At 36.2% G+C, this 22,068-nt stretch overlaps 1 protein-coding gene across 1 annotated transcript in view; it reads right to left on the reverse strand.

Annotated features, from left to right (window-relative positions):
* Positions 1-5,456, reverse strand: part of LOC150082839 (epithelial splicing regulatory protein 2-like) — a 35,136-nt gene extending 29,680 nt beyond the window's left edge. The window contains exon 1 of the mRNA XM_090376856.1: positions 5,357-5,456. Coding sequence (XP_090232982.1) covers positions 5,357-5,432 — 76 coding nt within the window. The 5' untranslated portion in view covers positions 5,433-5,456. The remainder of the gene's footprint in view (positions 1-5,356) is intronic.
* Between the last annotated feature and the right edge of the window lie 16,612 nt (positions 5,457-22,068).

Here is a 22,068-nt window from a genome sequence, read left to right on the forward strand (position 1 = left end):
GGCTGAGTTAGTCGGTCTCAGGCGACGATAACGTGTTTTTTTCTCCCATAAACTCGTATTTTTCGTCCAGCAAACAGAAAATCGACCCCAGAACATACGCAACAGACAGTATACATGGAGCAATATGGCCTTAGTCGCTGATGCTCTTAAAACTCCACAACTGACTTTTGGCTCATACTGTACGCTATTATATAGTCAAATTGTTGTCTACGGTCAGGCAACTGCATGCAAGTTATACTCATTTGCATAATTATACTTCTAATTTTTTGTTTAAAAAAGTCTTGGATGACTACATGGTATCAGGGGAATCACGTGAATTCGAACACGTGGCACGTATAACTTTGTACGCTGAACCGATAGGGTTGTATCCATGAGAAAGTGGCATGACGTCACACATCATGAAGCCCTTTCTCGTCATCAAAGTGACCTAAGAAAACTTACATCTTAACGTTATCACACACATAATTTTTTCCGTTCTTTGAGTTTATTTTAGGATAGTTCTTTAGGAAGGAAGCTTTGCTCATTCAAATTTACTATTCATATAACTAAATTCCATTTATTGATATAGAATCAAATTTTAGTATTGCACTTAACGTATCGGAAATAATTGAAATAAAAGTAACTTTGACTTGCTGAATGAGAAAAAAGAAATGAACTTATCCACATATTCTTTAACAGAAGCTAATTTTAGCATTCGCTAAAATTAGACGAAAGCAAAAAGATACGCGAAATGCAGAAATTTTGGTCTGAGGAAATTAACTGGTAAAGAAATGTCTTTTAATAAATGAAAATTATTTCTAAATTTATTTCAAGAGCATTAATTATATTTGAACGATTGGACAAATCATGAGTTTCATGAATCACGAGTTTCCGCCTTGTAACGGGTACTGGTACCAAGTGCACAGGGTGGTTGTTATGTCCAGCTATTACTGTTGGTCGAGGAACTCTGACTATCCTACAGGTATTCAGGATTGCGACTTTCTGGAGTTCCTTTTATGTGTTCTCTGGGAGATCTATTTCTGCTAGGCTCTTGTGTAGGATCTTTGGTACCATGTCGGTGGTTGACACGGTGATTGGAACGATCATTACTTGTTCCATATGCCACATCCCTGTCTTAATCCTGTGTACTTCCTGATCTTTTCCTCCTAGGTTTTTGGAGGTTGCTGGTGTTGGGCGTCGCTATGCCGAAAATGCCTCAGCATACAGCAGTGCATAAACCAAAAAAAAAATTATAATAAAATGGACTCATTCATATAATAGTCTTAGTACTGGCCATACAGTGCAAAAAAGCTAGACTTTTAGTGGAGCGACCTAAAAAAAAAAATGTTTTCCCGCTTTCGGTAGTTTCTACTAGGAGCCTTTGAATTCCTTCAAGCCGTGAGCCTCAGCTACCCATGGCGATAACGTTTCCCAATGATTAACAACTCGCTAGCTAAAGGAAAACTTCGTACACTGCAACCTATAATTCTTCTCCGTTAGTTTGAATTTTTCTCTTAGTTCTATTATCACTTAACACCGAGAAATTTCACCTTTATTCATTTCTTATCCATCAGAGCCTTATACACCCAATCAGATCCTCTCTGAAGCACACAGTTACCAAACCCTGTAGCCCACTTATTCGAAGTCTTTCCTCATGGGTACTCTTTTGCCGATCTCAGCAGGCTCATTTTCAGGAGACTATGTTTTTTTCATTTGTGGCTTCCATAACTTGACATAGTATACCAAGTGCAGTCTCACAGTTGCCTTGTACAGTGATTATAGCGGAGATGAGGGGAACCCCTGGTGCAGTTTGACACAAAATACACTTACAGTGATTATAACTTCCCGATCTCTGTAAGAAATTATTCGAAAAATCATCAAAAGGACACTATCAAGCGTTCCTTGCAGCTTGACTGCATAAAGAACTTCATTCTGCCTGGATCCTAATTTCCAAATCCTTTTCCACCTCCTCCTCTACCATATTTAATTCAACCAAATATACAAGTTATTTTGGGGTTGTTGTTCCGAAACGTAAAATTTTGCTGCATTAAAATAGTTTACACTTATCTGGCCATCTCTGAAGCCTGTCTAAATCCTGAAAACCAGAAGCAACAGCAGTCCAAGCCTGGATCCTGTCGTGTAGTTATCCTTTATAATAGGAGAGTCCAACAATTTTTAAAATTGCTTATAAATATTTTCAGCGTACTACAATAACAAGAAAACAAATTTTGCTCATACTCATATTTTCAGTTTGCAGTTTTTTAACAAAATGGAAAGAAGTTGGTTCATTGATAAAATAAAATTTATATAAGATAAGATAAAATAGGATAAAGTTCACTGATAAGATAAAATAAAAAATATATAATCTATAGATTTGTGTGATTGGGTCGGTACATTGAAACTTCCAGTTTTTAAGCAATGTTAGTTCAATGTTATGAAGGAAATAAAATCACGTTTAATATACTATATGCTATATATACTATTTAATTTAAAATCGATCGATGAAATTTCTAAATACTACACTATTTTCCATGAAAATAGGCAGATAACATTTATCAAAAATGGAATGAAAAAAGACTTTAGAGACATAATGTATAATGTAGTTATGTAACAAAACAGAAGTTATTCAAAACAGCCTCTCTTATGTCTGAAGCCTTTGCCCTAATTTTACTCGATAATTGAAAAAAAATTATTACCATACCTATGAAAACTCAGCATGGCAGTCATTTTCTTGTAATTGCAAGTTAAAACATGTAACTGTGGTGTTAACGGTTAGTCGTGTGTGTAAACTGTGTGATGACCAAATGAATGCTTGTGTTGAGTCTCATCAGTCACGATGTTGTTTACTTCAGGGTGCTTGTGATTTCGTTTGTGTGCAAGACGAAGAGTAAAACAGAATAGAATAAATGCGGAGTGAAAGCTGTAACTTGTTCTGTGTACATGTAGGATTGACTGGAGTGTATATGTTGTATTTTGTTTGTTTGGCAGGCGCCCCCAACTTGACTGCAGTGGGAGTAACCTACCCAGGAAATCCCCTCCCCCTCCGCTGTTTCCTTTTCTTAGGGTGCGTGGCGTGGGATTCTGACACTGTTTCATCTGGTTGACCAATGAGGAAAACACCCACTTAGGGCAACCTGGCCCTATGGCTTTAATTCCTCTATCTTGAAGCCCAGGGCACTAACCATCCCCCACCTCCCATCCCAACACTTCGTCTAGTGGGCTCTATCAATCGGAATACTTTTTCTGCTCTTGACAGCCCTTCCCTATGGAGGGTGGGTTGTCTGTACAGGGGTGTTACTTCTGTCCCCATTCTTCTACATGCCTGGTGGCCATCTTCCTATTAACCACTCCTTCACCTATCCTACAAACTAGAACCGTTACCACCGCTCTCACTTTAAGTAGGGTGTAAGGTCCCTAGCTAGGCCAGGTTTAAGGACAGGAAGTGGGGTGTAAGGTCCCTAGCTAGGGACCTTACACCCCCACTTCCTGGCACACCTCCTCGTGGTAGTGGATGGGCAACGGGGGAACCTTTAAGGGCCCCACTGCTAAGAAGCCAGGTGAACAAAAGACTAACATAACTCAATACAACACGACGCAGACCACACATTAATATACGCTATCTGGCTTTCACAGAGTTTGTACTGCGTTACAAAAGTACACAACGCGGAGTTGGGAGAGGCCTTCGGTGCCACTTGACCTGTAACGCTATAAACTATAAGTTCGATTAGTGCAACCGATTGCAATACAGGATAGCATACTTGTGTTATGGAAAACTTAATAAACATTACGGGAATTAACTCTTCTTCTATCGTAAACAAGTAAACAAGGATACTTATCCCGCACTAAAAACTGGTCAGTCATTGTTCCAAAGATCGGACATAAATACATTCCAAAATGGATTACATCATGGTAAAAACAAACACAAAACGTATTAGTAATGTTAGCATGCTATTTCAAAAGTCCACAGTATGTAAATCCCATGCTTGCTTCTCAGAATAATCTATATAAATCGAATATCGAAAGATTTAAAAGAAATTCAAAGTTAGCCTTCGTGGTTTTCGTTTCTGATCACTGCGCCTGATTTCTTTCAAGTAAATATCCCTTGATGGTAGCACAGTGGTTATAATCACCGACCTGCCACACCAGATGGAAAAGACCTGTCAGAATCCTGTCAATGACCTGGAATTTTATAGCCCCCCCCACCAACTTGGTGTGGCAGGTAAATACGATTAATGATTGTATTTATTGTTAAAATAATTAATTAACTGTAAAACACACACACACACACGGTCACTCAAAGCACGTGTACTTATGTACCCTGGCACCTCATGATAAAGTCAAAAAGCTTTGAAAGACGTGCACTTCTCGATAAAAGAACTTAAAAAATAAAACACTCTATAAAAGAATTATATTATCATTTTAAATTAATATTATGAGACTTAATATTTTTACAAAAAATTATAAAAGAATATTATTATAAAATAATTAACATTTTTTATTTTTCTTGAACTTTGTAATTTTATTTATTTACTTTTTTTATTCCAACATTCTGATTTATTCTAAAAAAAATCTGTTACTTTGCTTGGTACTTGAGCATACCTACAATCCGATAATTATTCATTGAGTGCACTAGGTTCCTAATAATTTTGTCATTGAGGGGAAGGGAAGGGTGTTACTTAATAATTTAACGTGAACAGAGCGTGGAAGTCAGGAATAGTTTATGGATGGACGACATAAACAAAGGACTGAATTCTTTTAAACACAGCCTTGGTATGCATCCATCTGGCAGGTCGATAATCCTAGAGATTTTATTTATTATTATTTTCTTTGTTGTTTATACTCTGGAATGACAACATAGGGTCAGAAGAGTTTACAAGATAGAGAATACAAAAACTTTACCTCATTTAGCAGTCATATGAACGCGAACCATTAACCCAAATGCGTGTACTACTATATCCCTATATTTGACCACATGGCTACGCTAACCCAACTGACTCAGACCATAAAAGCGCGTTTCGTGGCTTGCGTAGTGTCATTAAAGCTCTAATTTTGAATCGCATCTTAAGTCTATGAAAAGCAATGTATCTCAACAAAAGACTGCTTAAAATCGCAAGAGTGATAGACTTGCCAAATATCATTCCATTTTTATAAAACGTATGCTAAAAAAAAAAAAAAACTAATCTCTAAAAAGCATCGAAGTGTCAAAAAATACCCACTCCAACTCTAATGGTTTATAAAGTAACAAGAGAGGAGAGGAGAAACTCCACTCTTTAAAGACCTTCCCCGTTTTTCAGTTTCTTATTGCATTGCCTTAAAAAAGGAGTGGAATTACTGCATAAACAGTAATAGGTCAAAGAAGGGAGAGAAACACACCTACCTCTTCCTCGTTCACCGTTCAGATAAACTTCGGCATAACGCTGACCATTATAATGTTTGTGCCTCTTCAGTGCCATATTGCCCTGATCCTGACCGGTGAATGGTATTCCGGCCTTTCTCCTTATCCTAACCTGTAAACTTATGGCATACGCTGCACTTCCTGGTCGAGTCGTAGGGGAGGGATTAACACACTGGTCATTACCATGAAGTAACTGGAGTATGGACTCGAGGTTTACACAGAAATGGATACGTCACAGAGGCGGCAGAACGATAGGGTTCACAGACAGGTGTCGACTTCCATACCTACATTGCTGAAACAAGAGTACTTTGATATCCTTTCAGTTGTGTAGCAGTCAGGTGACTATCGAGTCTAGAGTTACAATGGTGTGCATTTTCTGTGCATACCTGCATTACACTTGAAGGGAATATGTCATATACTACAGTCATCTTAAACGCACATCGACTCGAGTTGATTATGGCATCGCCAAAAATATCTATTAAGGCCTGATAACAGGAATAATAATCCTCCCCTACAAAAGCATTAACTCTTTTAGTAGGAAATGAACTCTGGACGTGAACCAATTGTTCAGTGTGATCAGTACTTGAGATACACACACTTGGAGATAAGAAGGCCAACCCACCTACTGATCACCATAATCATGACTTTGCTACCCTAAAATAAGTTACAAATCTGAGTCATAATAGTTTCCCGTTTTTTTTTTTTTTTTTTTTCTTCTTTATACGCATGACCTTTTTAAATGCATTAAAAGAGATCACGTTGTCTATTATCAGATTGTAAAGCATAAATAAAAATATATTTAGAAAATATTTACGCTAATATTTACATTTTCACAAGTGGCTTGTGGTTATTTATTTGATGTTATTATCTACTGAAGCTTATCAAATTTAACCTAGACGTTTGGGTAAATGATTTTCTAAATCAACATTTTTTTCTTCTTTTTTCTCCGTTACAGAATGCTGACATATAAAAACATTACGTATAAGATAAGAGAGAATTTCACTTCTTTCGAACATTAATGGTACTTTTCCACAGCGAAATAAATAAACTTTGATTACGCGTAAAGTAGTCATATAGAATAAAATAATAAATAAATAAATTAATTAAATTTTAAAAAATAATAACAATAAATAAAAAACTACCAAATCCTACACTAGTATATGCTGCCATTTCTGAGTGAAGTTGTATGTTGTTTGTATGCTTCAAATAGAATAAACGATTCAAATCAGTAACTACTGCCTCACCTGGTGCATGGCTGATGTGCAAATTGCAGCCATTTCGCTTGGTTATTTTTGGATTAGCACAAAAGCAACCCAGGCTATTGCGTAATTGTAAAGACCTTCTGTTTTGTGTGGTATTAGTATTTTGTCCTCGTGAGTAGCAAAGTTAGTTGAATGTTGAGAATTTTCTCAAGTCTGGAAAAGCACTGAGTGTCCAATTCCGTCTTGAAAACTTAGCCAGACTCACTGCCTTTGGCATGCTGGGAGGAAAGTTATTCCAGTGTTCGATAACCAGTTGCCCACATTCATTTTACTGAACCCCTTCAGCGCATTATACACTTCAATCAGATCTCTTAGATGTCTAGTTGTCAAACTTTGCAGTCCATACCTTCTATGCCGTTGTTCATGTGCATATCGATTTGCACTCATTAGTGATTGACTAGTAGGGCCATCTTAAGAAATTTGAACGCACTGGACTAATAATATGATGCGTCTCGAGTAGCATGGCCTTTAGTTTGGTTAATTAAAATTTATTTTTAATTGTCAAATAATGATAATTAAAAATTTTCGATCAAAATAATTTTTGAAGCTTAATATTAGATCCACCACTAGAACGATCCATCAGCATTAGGGCATCGGCCCTTCTGGTATTTTCCAGAAGGTCATTGCTGTCACTGGCACTTATAACTGATGTGGCCGCCCTTTCTTTGAACCCATTATAGAAGTTTACATCATTTTTTTTTTTTTTTTTAATATAAGTACAATATTCAGTCCTGGAGACCGCAACACTTTTATCTAGGCTTAAGAATAAACCAGAGAGTCTCCACGGAAAACAGCTATGACTGCCCTCTGAAATCAGCTAGTTAAAAAAATAAATAAAATAAAAGAAAATAATAATAACAATAATAATAATAATAATTATTATTATTATTATTTCTCCCTAATTGGGGGGGGGGGTTCCAATTCTTGACGGGTATTGCTACCAAATACACTGGGTGGTTGTTCAATAATAATAATAATATAAAAGAAAGAAAAGAAAACAAAAACTTTTTCTTACAGAAAAAGTTTTTGTTTTCTTTCAAATACATTCAAAAAGTTTTTGATTATATTTTTGGACAGCGCATTTTGTATTTTAGCGAGAGTTCGAGGCTTTCTAATTTTCATTTTCACAAACATGTTTATGTTTACTCGCTAACGACTTATTTAACGCCAAAAAATAAATTGATAAATAAATTGATACAAAACTAACCATCAGTTAAACTGATTGGTTTTAACTATCATTTAAAACCAGTTGGTTTACTATTTGCTGGACAAAAACCCGAGTTTGCGAAGGGAAAAAAAAAAAAAAAAAAAAAAAACATGCATCCCTCGCTCGAGACCGACTAACTTAGCCACCGTGTGTAGAAAACCCATAAATATTCCTCATGCCATTGAAGGGTTCAGAACTGAAGCCTCTTTCGTAAGAATGTATGTTTAAGAGGGTGACTATAACCACTCCGCTACCAGCGTGGGCTTTTTCCAAACTCAAGTTTGGAAAAATACAAGTTTTAATGAACAAATTGATAAGGTGTAAAGTTTCGTTGAGTCGAATGACAGCATCGAATCTTAGGTGAAGCATTTTTTAGAACAATTTCTCTTGGTAAGAAGCAGGAATTTTTGTCGAGAAATCTGTTATTGATCATTATCAGGCGTGTGTGTGTGTGTGTGTTTTTGGTAGTTGTTGGCGCATCGGCTTCTGTGGCCATAATGCACCTCCCAAGGTTTTTGCAGTACTTTGATCCAAGCCCGAGGCGGGATTCGAACTCGCAACCTTTGGGTTGCCAGGCAGGCAGGCAGGCACTTTACCCACCCAGCTAGCCCGGTCGGTGTGTGTGTGTGTGTGTGTGTGTGTGTGTGTGTGTGTGTGTGTGTGTGTGTGTGTGTGTGTGTGTGTGTGTGTGTGTGTGTGTGTGTGTGTGTGTGTGTGCACTGCTCGTTGTATGGGATGCACATCACATGGTAATTACTCACATAGCTGTACTGTTCTTCACAGGAATTCGAGGTGGAGTTGAACTGACGTTCTAGAAGCCGTCCTTTACAAAACACATGTATACGTGCCCACAGATGTATGGGATGGTGCATTATAGTGTGGAACATGGAGGGCGAATTTCTATAAAACTGCGATAATACTCGGAATGCCACAGAATAGTCCAAGATGTCAGCGTACGTTTCTACTGTTCGATGATTGCAAGAATGATGAGCTAAGTTAGCGATGGCGATCGTTTCCTGCCTTGTGTGCCAAATATTAAGCTAAAACAAAAAAATAACACTTTTCGCGTGCAATAGAAAAAAAAAAAAAAAACCTGATTAAAATTAGTAACTAGTCTTTATTGTTATTATCAAAATGATAATAATTTTCAAAACTTTGAAATGAGAACTTTGTTGGTGTATGCCATCAGTCCGTTTTTTTGGCCTGCCTATATCGTCCTCTTCTTTTCCACTTTTACTCCACCGGTTATGGTTGACTCTGCGAGCTACAAACGTATGGCAGTGCCGACCTCAAACACCACGAATGAGTGGACAAATTACTGATATGATATCTGAGGATTAAGCCTCTTTGAAGCCTCATAAGTACCAATTGCGTTTCCCAATGGCTGGCCCATTGTATATATCTATAGTGCAATTAGCTGGCGCCAAATATAGCATCCAAAATTGTTTACAAGATTAATGTAAATATAGTATTAGTATTAGGTCTTGGGGATATCAAATATCCCCAAGACCTAATACTAACATCTTGGGGATATCAAATTGTCATCTGAATTGGCTTTAGTATTGGGGACCCAATACTAAAGCCAATTCAGATGACAAGAGGGGTGGGGAAACGACCATATAAGTGAGGCGTACATGGTGACAGGTATTTTTTGATTATTTTTTTTACGTATTGATTGGTAAGCTTAGGTTACGAAATGCAACAATTCCTGGTGTATATTCCACAGTGCATAAACTTTTTCCAACACAGCACTTGACGTCACGAGTTAAAACAAGGTTTTAGTTTCTGTTTAGAGATTAGTTGTATTTATTGTATCTTCAAACACAGTATATAGTGAAGAATATAACAAAACTTTCATTTACCTGAATTACAAACTGAATTGAGCAAAATAAATCTGATTACATCTAACACTATGATATGTCATATACAAAAGGTATGGAATACAGTATGCTCTCGATTGTCTAGGCTCGGGTTAACCAGAGTTTCTATGGTCCACAGAAGTCAATCTAAGTCGGATTATAAAAAAAATAATAACAACTTTTTTGTTAAAAGTTCTGCATCATAAAATTTATATAAACAATGCGTTTGCGTATTGAGATTATAGGGACTAGCACACACTTCCCAATTCCAAATCATACATACAAAAAAAAAAAAAAAGAAGTCAAATACGGGTACAGTGCATGCACTATACCTGTATTTATGGACTTTTTTTCTACATATATTTATAGGGTTTGAAGCGATTTGGATACAATAAGTGTGAGAAGAATCAACGCAAGATTACTCCACATGTCGAGCTGCAAGCGACATTTTGCTACTTCTTGTAGATAAAAGACAATTCTGGCACATCCATCACTTTGAAAGTTTCAACTCATACAGCAAATTGATAGCAAAACAACTCAAATAGAAACATTGTGAATAGAGAACTACCTGCATATGAATATAAGTTTGAATGTACAAATCTCTACTTTGCAATTGTTCTGGGAGGGTAGACTGTATAAATTTCATAATAATTATGAGTACTTTGTTGTCGTTGTGCAAAATTTTTTTCTGATATACCCAAAAAATTTCAATATTAATTTTCCAAACACGTGATAATTCATTTAAAAAAATGATCAAAATTTGTCAAGCATTAGACAATCAAACTATCAAATATAGCATTAAACACGCAAATTTCAAAATCTGAATAATTTTTAAAATTAAAGTACTAATTTGCTAGGTTCACATTTTCTGTCTCAAAAACTGTGTCATTGCTCGGTTCAAGTACTTAGGATCAGCCTGAGAGATTAACGAAGGTTTAACAATCGTTCGGAGTGTTCGAAGGGAGGGGGCCTTTCGCAATGTTTGAGAGCATTGAGAATCATAATGGACTCTTCCCTCTGGTCTTATCGCTACCCGTCATGTTCGCTTACAGCTAGATCCATTCCCTTAGTTTGGAGAAGAAATCAAGATATACAAGACTAGAGGAAACTACCAGGTATGTGAATCAATCTCCTGATTATTGATCAAGTTTAAGTTAGCTGAAATAGCAAATGAAATCGCTTTATATAATTGAATACATTGTTCCATTATTTATTTCGTGATTTGAAAATTCATACTTAATTGATTTAAATCACAGTGAACACTGTGTGTGGAAAGGGTAATAGATACACCTACACCACTGCCTTTGATAAAAAAAAAAAAAAAAAGTACTCAGTATTTTACAAAAGTGTTTTTGATCGGGATAAATTACAACTTTGAAAATGAAAATCTGTGAATAATTCTCTATCAGAATGTTATTTACAAAAGATTTCATATCTGTCAGATATATGTGACCTTTGAAACTTTTAAAGTGCAAATCAAGTTTGACTAGTTATTTATTTTATTTTTTTTTTCCACTGATATCACTAAAATGGAAGAAGAGGGAAAAGCATGCCACTACAGCTTCGATAATCGCCCCTGCTGCTGGTATAGTGGCTACGACTGCTATTCTTACGCACTCTGCAGGCTTGGGTTCAATTTATGTTCCGTGGAAAGTTCGTTAATGAGCTTTTCCCACATCTTGACTTAGTTCTTCGCTTTGCATTTTCTTTGAAGGTCGGTTTTGGATCTAAAACAAAAAAAAAAAAAAAAAAAAACACAGGAAAACGGACCATAGAATAAAGACAAGTTACAGGGGTACGATATGGCTAATAAATGAACCTACTATAATATAATTCCTCACGGCCTTAGCTGCTTTGTATTCATTAATTTTAAACGACAGAACTCTTACAGCGTATGTATATACATTTTTATGTATGTTGTATTTTTTATTTTTAATTCTTATCAAGTGATTTCTTAAAGGTTTCAGTTTATAATTTTGGTTTCCAATATAAATTGGAAACTAAAGTTAAATCCTCGGCTAATGCGGCGTGGTTTCGTACCTCCACCCTTCTCAGAAACTGGGATTTTTCATCCAGGAAAAACAGTCAAACTGTCAATGATGGAATACGTGCAATTTACACTACACACTAGTACTTCATAATATTGTATAATATTTTTATTATTTATATTTTTAATATATTCTATGATTTATTGTATTTTAAATTAATTTTACAGTCGACTTTATGTATTTTATTTATTTGTAATTTTATTTTTATAAAGTTATAATTGGTCAGAGTTGGCGGCATCAATTATGAATAGATTTCGTGACCACACAGGCCTTTTTAGTGCTTCATAAACTCAATTGCTTTGGCAAAAACAGCAAATAAACAAACAAGCCAAAATAATCGACTCGCAGCTCGCGGTGCTTTTAAAAAAAAAAATTTAGAAATGTTTTGAGCACTCCCAATCATCTTTATCTGTAAAGAAAAATGATTATTCCATACGTACGTGTACAATTACCTTGAACTCCAAAGATACAGTAAATACCATAAAAATTTTGAATTACATCTTTTGTATCTATTCTGAGTAGTTGAGACCCCTTTAGAATAACTGGGCCCACTTCGCGAGGTTTTTCAGTACGATTCTTACTAGTAAGAATATTCTTATACAATCCAATATATTCCATTTACTATGATAGTTGATATTCACAACATGTTAGCTAAAGTTTTCTTTTCACTTGAGTGCACTCAAATGAACATACGGAACATCGTATCATTCCAAATTCCTAGAATTTCACTTTAAAAAAAAAATTGCAGTATTTTTCACATAAACCAGTCTAACAAGATATAACAATCAACAGCTTCTGAGGAATGAGTGGACGGTGATGCAAGACAGAACAGCGAGTTCTCCAAATCTCAGTTATGGGGTACTATTTGTGTTACTTCGTGAAGGTAGTAAGAATGGTGCGGTGCCATTCTGTGAGTACCCAACAGTTATGCCCTGCTTACATATACACTCACTGGCCAAAAATTTAGAAAACTTTTGCAATTGATCAACTGATAATTAAAACGTATGCTACGCAAATGTAAATTGTCACGTGGTATGATTAGAAGTTCCTTGATATCAGATAAATGCTGTACTCTTTCCTGGGACTTCTTAGTTGATCCGGTCACAGAGAAAACAGGTGATTTTTCCGATTTTCAGAAAGGTGTTATTCAACTACGGTGTAGAAAACAACCACTTCAAAAGTATACAACGAACAAAAGACGAAAGAATAATGCACTCTAAGAGGAAGAAATGTGGCAAAAGTCAATATTCCAAGAACGAGACTACAGGAATTTAAAGCGAAGGATGCATCAGGATAGAGGGTTCAGTATGACGCAAATGACAGAAAAATTCATTTTAGGCAAAGTAACACCCATTTCCAACCGAACTATTCGGCTGGAGTTGAAGAATCTGGGATTTGGTAGTGGATGCGTATCGAAAACCACCTCTCTCTCTGTGAAAAATAGAAAGATTTGAGTGGAACGAATGCCTCCAACGCCAAAACTGGACTGTGTAACAGTGGTAAAAGACCACAATTGGTAGAGAACTGCGAAGTCGAATTGCTTTTCCTGAAGAATCTTAATTTACACTTTTACCAATGGTAGGGTGAAAGTAACGTAAACCTAATGAAGACATGCATCCAGACTGTCTCGTGTACACCACTCAAGCGGCTGGAAGAGGTGTATGAGGTATGTTCTGTTAGCACAGACTGAGTCCACTCATACCGTTAGAAGGTCGTGTTACCTCGAATTAGTAAGTAACAGTTTTGTCTTATCGGACCAACTTCACCCGGCAATGCTTTATTTTCACTCGGATTGCGATGGATCCTCTTAAGATGCCAACAGAACCGGAAAACTTGCAAAAATTGTATCTGAATGGTTCGAGGAACATTCCCAAGATTTCCAACGTCTACTCTGGCCGCCTAATTCTCCACATGTGAATTCAATTGAAAATGTCTGGGATATGTTGAAAAGGGCAGTTTGGCTTCTCAGTTCTCTATCGATCACAATACAGCCACTGATAAATATCCTGAGGGAAGAATAGCCAAATCTGGAGCTAGTCTCTCAAACACCTGATGGAATCCATTCCAATACGTGCTCTTTTCGGACAAAAGATGGCCCTGCTAGATATTGAATAATGGTTTCCAATTGTTTGACCACTTATTGTAATAATGGACTGTTCCATTAATGTGTGTTTATTTAATTTTAAAGTCCCAACGAATGACAAAATTTTTAGTTAAGCTTCAAGATTGAAACACTATTATGTATTCAAAGAGAGTGCATTATGTTACATACTTGATTATTAATGACACGTTTAGCTATTATGGTGTTTTGTTTTTAGGTGATGTGGTTCTGGTGAATAACTGTATATTTATTTATTATGTAAATTTCTCCTTTAACATTCCTTTTTAGTTTGTGGTTCATTTTAATTTAATCTACCTATGTTTCAAAACTCAGAAGTCATTTAAACTCAATAACACAGATTAGGTTATTAAGGCCACAAATATCAAATGACACCAATTTTTAGATTAATGTCACTGCAACTGTACTTATCACTTGGACATAATCAGAAATATTACATAATTTGTATAATCGTTGTATTATATCAGTTACCTATTTATACATCTTAATATAGTGATAGTTTTACTGAGCATTACGTGATATACTCAGTGGACAGCTAGTACAAACTGCTCTCTCTGCAAAGAAATCAAACATGTCCGTTGAATTAATTGAAACTAAGAAAACAGCTTTCTGCAGCTGTTTCTTAGACATTGGCTGGTGAGAAGTCCTTCAGAATGACAAGAGAGAGATAGAGAGAGAGAGAAGCTGATAAATCAAGAATTATTATAGCAGTATTATATTTCCATTACGTATGACCACCGTAGCCGAGTGGTCAGCGCAAGGGCACCTAAATACATACACGTGCCTTGAGGGACCGCGGTTCAAGCCTGTTACTGCTAAATTTGATGCTTTCTTGTTCCCTCTATCTTGTGAATTCCTTTGACCGTGTGGTCGTCCCGGAGTATAAACAGAAAAAAAAAAAAAAATCTATTTCTACAGTCTAGCTGCAACTCGCTCTCCACTGCAGTATGCTAGTGGCTTAGGTCGGTAATTCGTTTGAATCTTCGGTTTCTGCTGAATAGTTAATGAGCTTTTTATATTTACGATGTAGAAAGATCTGGATTTGAATCCCGTCCTCAAATCGAAGTACAGTACTTTCTTAAGATGGTGGTAGAATTAAAAATACGGCCTTTCTTTTCATAGTGGCCATGGTATTCATCTTACGGAGAGGAACTTCCAGGAAAATGTAAAGGTAATGTTGTATTGCTTTCAGAAATACGAAAGAAGAGCTACTACATCCTGAAAACAGCAGCAATCATCCATAGCAATGCAATGCGTCGCGGTAGTAACAAAACCTTATTAACCCACCATTCCTTTCTCCTAATATGAAACCTTGTGACTTGCCATCGTCAGTAGCATAGTTGGTATGATTACCATTCTTCCCAAACTCGGTGGAAAAGACTAGAGTTCGAATCCCATCAATCACGCGAGAAATTTTTATAGGTCTTTTTTTTTTTTTTTCACAGTGTCGCTGAGTTAATCAGTCTCAGGCGAGGGTATAATGGTTTTTCTCCCGGAAACTTGAGTTTTTTGCCCCGCAAACACAAGTCGACCATAGCAATACACAATTTACAGACATATTATATATGGCATAATATAGCCTAATTTGCTGATGCGCCTAAAGCTCTTCAACAACAATATTGTGATTTCGATTTGTTCCACAAAATGAGGCAGCCACTCAGAAGTCAACGCTTTAGATAACACAAGACATACTGATGGTATTAGACACTTCCCCATGTCTGGGACGGAGATGTACAGTATTCCGAAGATTACTTTGCTCTGTTATTCAGTGTATGTTGTTGAGGACATCAAAATCCAGCCGGATTAAAGCCTTTCAACATCTTTGATAAATTGCATAATGGCAATTTCAGTAACCGTATTTTGTATTACTATAAAACCTTGGCCTCGTGCTGCACGTTAGAATTTTTTTGTTTCTCAAAAACTTCCGTTAAATTTATGCTTGACGAGTGTGTCCTCCGTAGTAGTACAGTGGTTTCACCATTTCTTGTCTTTTGGAGAGGTCTGGGTTCGATTCGATGAGTAAAGAAATTTCTAAAGGCTTCTTCAATTTCTAAAGGCTTCTGTAAACTGCGTGTGTTTTGTGGTCGATATTCTGTTTGCTGGATGAAAACTCAGAATTTCCGGGAGAAAAAACCATGCCACACGCGTCTGAGACCGACTAACTCAGCGGCATTTGAAAAAAAATTATCCTCATTGACGGAATTCGAACTCGGATATTTTCTATCTGAAGTGGGGAAAGAAGGTGCTTGTATTAACTGTGCTACCCACGAGGGCAATAGTTGCAGAGAAGAGAGAAAAGATTAGTCGGGGGACACAAAAGGAGCACTTTTACCAGAAAAGACTAGTTCTTTAAGCTGCACAGTCTGGAGAATATCACCTGCAAGGACATCTGATTGAGGTGTTCAAAGTTTTGAATGGATTGAGTAAGTCAATATTGATGGCATCCTTCCCCTTGCTGAGACCACAGACATTAGGGAGAATAAACATGAATTGAAGAAATATGGTTATAGAAAAAATGTGCAGAAATTTACTTTCAACCAGGGGACAGTTGATTGTAGGGACAAACTGGCATGTGGCGCTATGGAAGTGGGTAGTTTGAACAAATTTAAGGAGGAGCTAGACAAATTTTTAGAGGTGATGCAGTATGTTTGAATGATGCAGTATATGTATGTTCTTTTTTGGATGATGTAGTATATGTTTGTCCTTTTTTGAATGATGTAGTATAAGCTTGCTCTTTTATTATTTCAACTACTACTAATAATAATCTGTTTTAGCCACTGACACGAAGTATAGCAACAAAAAGTACTGCCCATGGGACCATACCAAATAATGATGTTGCTTTCAACCTTAAAGTAAATTAATCATTTTTATTTGTAAATTCAATCATTTTTCCTTAGGGCTAGTTTGAGCTAATATGGTCGAAGAGTATAATTCATAAACATAAAAATAATTTTAATTATTGTATTAAAGTGAAAGTTTTGGAAGCTGAACTCTCGGCCATAAAAGACAATCGGATTGCTCCTTGTTTCAAAATAAAACGCAACTCAATAAGCACAACAGAGATCATGCTTAAAACAGACCCAAAAAAGAAACATATTTTTTTGTGTGAAAAATGTTCTTACCCTATATGTGTTTAAAGCAGTTGTTCATTGTCTCTATCTATTACCGATCTCCCGCATCCACTACTATAGTATTTTAGAAACAAGTTTAAAAATCCATCACTATATTATACATATGTGCGAAAGCTGCTGAAGTTACACATTTTTAAGAGTTTATTTCATATCTTTCGAGATTTCGGTAAAATTTTGCGTGGGCAACTATAAATGAATAACTCGTGAAACCCAGCAAAGCACAATAAACATGCATTTCATGAAAGAATAATCATCAACTCCCAAAAATCATACCATGAATAAAGAAGGATTTCACAACGATTAATGAGAGATGGTGATCATCCTCTCCTATAAAACTGACATAAGTCGTCATGTTGTCCATATTTAAGTGAGTTTCGGGCACAACATGATATTTTTCGCTCTGCAGAGATTTTTAAGGTAGATAAACACACCATGCAATTTTTCAAATGTAAGAAACCATTGCATGACTCTTTTAACATGAAACTCAAGTTTTTTATCCAACAAACGAGCAAATCATCGTAGAATATACGCAATTTACAGACAATTACAAACTGCGTTTATCCTTCTAAATCATATATTATAATATTGCATAGGATTAGCACAACTCAGTTGTTGGGGAAGGTACCTATAACCATTACTATGTGTTTAAATGGAAGTTTTTCTACCATACATCGCATGGCTGTTCACGAATAATCGTATTCGCTTGTCCATGCTGAACAAGTGAATATGATTTTAAAAATCGCTCTCTATTTATATTTTCTGGACAACTTTATTTTCCTGGAATATATTTTTAACACATGACATTAGTATGTGTTTTAGAATACTGTCTCGTCCTGTCATTCATTGTCAGGTGGAAGAAATCATCTGGATGTCTTCTTCTCCAGTCACATAGCTCCCTGAGGAGCTGTTGTGGCCACCAACAAATTCCTCCAACTGCATCGATCGTGTGCTATACGAGCAGCATCGCAAAGTGTGATGCCCAGAAGTTCACTGATTCCATCCTTCCACTTAGTTGCAGGTCTTCCTCTGCACTCTTCCCCACTGTTTTTCCTTCCATTATATTCTTCAACAGAAAGTTTTCCCTTCTTACTATATGACCAAAAAACTTGAGTTTTATTTTGTTGATGCTATGAAGAAAAATTTTAGGCCTGCCAATTTTATTCAATACCCACTCATTTGTTCTTCAATCCAAGTAAGAAGTACGCAGTATTCTCCTGTAACACCACATTTCAAATGCCTCAATTTTCTTCCTGTCAACTCTTTTCAGATTCCATCCTTCACATCCATAAGGCAACTGGAAAAATTAACGAATTAATGATTCTCAGCTCAGTCTTTAGGGGTATAATTTATCAGATCACCAGCCAAAGTTTTAGGAATTGCCTGTCGTATCTTTACATCGTTTGAGCAGTCACTATTTTTATTTATTCTTAACCCTAAGTAATCAAATTCATCAACTTCTTCGATATCTTGCCCATTAACCTTCACTTTACTGGAACCGAGATTATCACCATAATTTTAGTTTTACACACATTGAGAAACAATCCTTTTTTCTTACTTGCTTTACATACTCTCCTCATAGTTTCTTTAAGATGAACCTTAGAATTACAAATTAGCACAGTATCATTTGCATAACGAAGGTTGTTTATCTTCAGTCTTCCAATTTTGATGCCAGTCTCTTTAAACTTCCAAAGCTTTACGCATGATATCTTCGACATAAAGATTAAAAAGGTGAGATGACAAAATACAGCCCTGCCTGACACCGTTACCTATTGTGGAAAAGTCCTGTTTCCCATGTTCGTTCTCACAGTTCCTTTCTGTTCCTGGTACAGTAGCTTAATCAGCTGAATTATGTGGATTGGGAAACCCATAATAGTCATCGTTTCCCATAGTTTCTCATGTTGAACACGATAAAATGCTTTTGCATAATCTATAAAACACAAAACGACTGGAACATTGAATACTTTGCATTTTTCAATAATCAGTCGTAGGCTTAAGATCTGATCTCTGGTTCCTCTACCCCTTCTGAAACCTGCTTGCTCTTCTGGCATTTCTTCATCAAGTTTTTTTGAGATTCTGTTCAATATGATTTTAAGAAGAATCTTGCTAGCGTGAGAAATTAGGCTAATAGTCCTGGAATTTGAGCAAATTTTTCAGATCTCCTTTGTTTTGGTAAGGGGATGAAAATTGATTTCTTCCAATCTGATGGCCACCGTCCCGTTTCGGAAATTTTTACAATAATTTTATGAAAAAACTCGGCGCCCTTCACACCTGTAGCTTTAACCAATTCCGCTGGGATTTCATCAATTCCAGGTGACTTGACACACGTTAGTTCTCTGATGGCTTTTTCGACTTCTTCCTTCAGTGGAACTGGTTCATGATCACACTTTTGAAAAGTGGGTGGCAGATCATTAGTGCCAGCAGGTGCTCGGAAGAGCTGCTCACAGTATTCTTTTCACCTTCCTTTGATTGTGTTCTCCTCTGTTAAAATTTCCCCTTTGGAGACCTTAATTGCATTAAATTTTGGTCGGAACTTTTGTCTTAAAGATTTAATTACATCATACATCTTTTTAGTGTTGTTTCGTTTGTTGTGGTATTCGATTTCTTTACACTTTCGATTGATATAATCCTGTTTGTCCTGGCTTAAACAGCGCTTGATGACTTTGCTTAGTTAATGATACTCTTCGTTTCCTTGTACACCCTGGGCTTTTGCAGTTCTTCTGTGTTCAATAAGTTTAAAAGTGGCTTCTGTAATCCAAGGCTTCCTGATCTTTGACCTTTCTCTAATGTGTCTATTTGCTGAATCCTTAGTAATGCTTTTTGTATTTTCCCACATTTCCTCAGGCAGCATATCGTCATCTAGTTCTAATAGAGCTTGAAAACGATTGCCTGTTTCAAGAATATAGTCGTTTGGAATATTTTCTACCTCCAATCGTCTAGGGAAAACCTCATTCGTGATCTTTTTCAGTTTCAGCTTGAGAACGATGTGGAGTAGCCGATGATCACTGCCACAATCTGTTCCAGGAAGTGTTTTTGCTGAGATTACACTGGACCGCCACCTTTGCTGCATAAGGATATAATCAATCTGATTCTTTGTTTTATGATCAGGAGATTTCCATGTGTAGAGCCTTCTCAGGTGCTGCTGAAAGCAGGTGTCACATATGACAAGACTGTTCAGATGACAAAATTCAATTAAACTTTCACCCCATTCATTTCTAGACGGTTTCTACATCCACATCTGGATGTAGAAACCGTTAATGCCATTATGTTATGTAAGTTTAACATGTAAAGATTTTTATTGATGAAAACATGATTAAAGCAGAAAGACGTTCAATAAAATATGATTGCGTAAATGCTTCTAGTTTATTTTACTACAGAACTGCTTAATTATTCCTGAAATATATTAATGAAATTATTTTACGATATAGTAAACATATTCTCTTTTATAAACATTTCTGGTTCATTTTTAGAGAGAATATTGTTTAAACTTAGCCAAGTTCTCCAGAATTAGTAAATATTATTAATATTTACTCGCTGATTACTCTGAATATTAATAATATTTATTCATTTATTAATAATATTTAATAATTAGCAAATTAGTTCTCCAAAATTAGTAAATGAGACGATAACAACTTTGTGTAAAATTTTTTATGCAATTACACTTAGCATCACCACTCGATGTGGCTGATAGACCTTAACTAAATTTTTTACCAAATGAAACATACTGTTTTTATGATATAAATTAAATATGAGGTACCACCTCCCAACATATTTTCCTATGCCTTCCCCTCCCACCATGCATCGATAGCCACAACTGCTCTAGAGATATATAAAAGTGTGGACTCATCACGAACTTAAGTGCACAGTGAACTGCCGGCTGATGCATTCTCGAAACGGCTTTTAGAACAAAATGATCAAGTACATATTGCTCTGGTTTAAAAAAGTCTTGTTTTATCAAGAGACCACTGTCTAGGAAGTGGTTAGTATTTTTGCAATAAACAGATAGTGCGATGCAATCATTGTATGCGTGCTGGGAGCAAAAATTTTTGGATGACGTAAAAAAAAACCAGGTTGTTAGATTTTTCATATACTTCATATTCCCACATGAATAATAGTCGTGTGGGGACTATCAACATCAGTTATACACGAACTGAAAATTTGTTGCACAAATATAGGACCATGCTACAAAAAATTCCCTTGGGTGTATCAAAATGTATTTGTGTCTACAATCTTTCCTAGGCACGATAGAAGGGACTGTGTGTTGAAAGCCTGGTGGATTAACTTTGGACCTAAGTGACTCTGAAAGGCTTTTAGAGGAAATTTTAATCAGGGTGGACTGCTCTAGTAAGAAGAATGAATTAAGTTTTTAGAGACAGGATAGATTTCATAAAAGGTGGCGTAAGGGTCGTTGCCAATAATATTGAGGACACCTTAAGGTTCAGAGTAACTGATAGGTAGAGGAACATGGGGAAATGTAGATTCGCCCTTATCTGCTGATATGAATCAAAGTAACGCTTGATCATACATCTCAAGATTTCTTTTAGAAAGACTGCAAAAAGCAACGAGTCGACTGGAATTGGAAGTTTACGCTAAAAGCAGCGATGCTTTCAATGAATGGGAAGCTATGCTATGGAAACAAGCTTAAATAACTGTAAGGAATGTATCAGGTAGATAATACACGTAACTACGAGCACAGTGAATGTTACGAGCATTCTCAATAAAATGGGCGAGTTTGAATTCGTGGTTAAGACAACAAACTGTGACATAATAAGGGTGACAAAAACCTAGTGTACTAAGAAATAGAGGACAGTGAATTTAGTTATGGCGTATATAATGTTTTTATTAATGATAGGCAATGTGGGGGAGTGGATATGGCACTACTGTAGTACCACTTCGAATGTGTCTTATAGAAGTAACCTGCGTTCATTCCCAGATTTGAAAAAGCATTTTCAGATTTGAAACGTAGTAGTGTCAACAAACATTTTGTATGGGAGGGGAAAGTTGAAAGCAAATGGAAAAGCTCTGGGGGTAGCACAGGTTTTAATCACGATCTTCCCATAATGAGTGAAAG

Source organism: Mastigoproctus giganteus, chromosome 7 (genome assembly GCF_048544385.1).
Source record: "Mastigoproctus giganteus isolate SK-2022 chromosome 7, ASM4854438v1, whole genome shotgun sequence".
NCBI lineage: Eukaryota > Metazoa > Arthropoda > Arachnida > Uropygi > Thelyphonidae > Mastigoproctus > Mastigoproctus giganteus.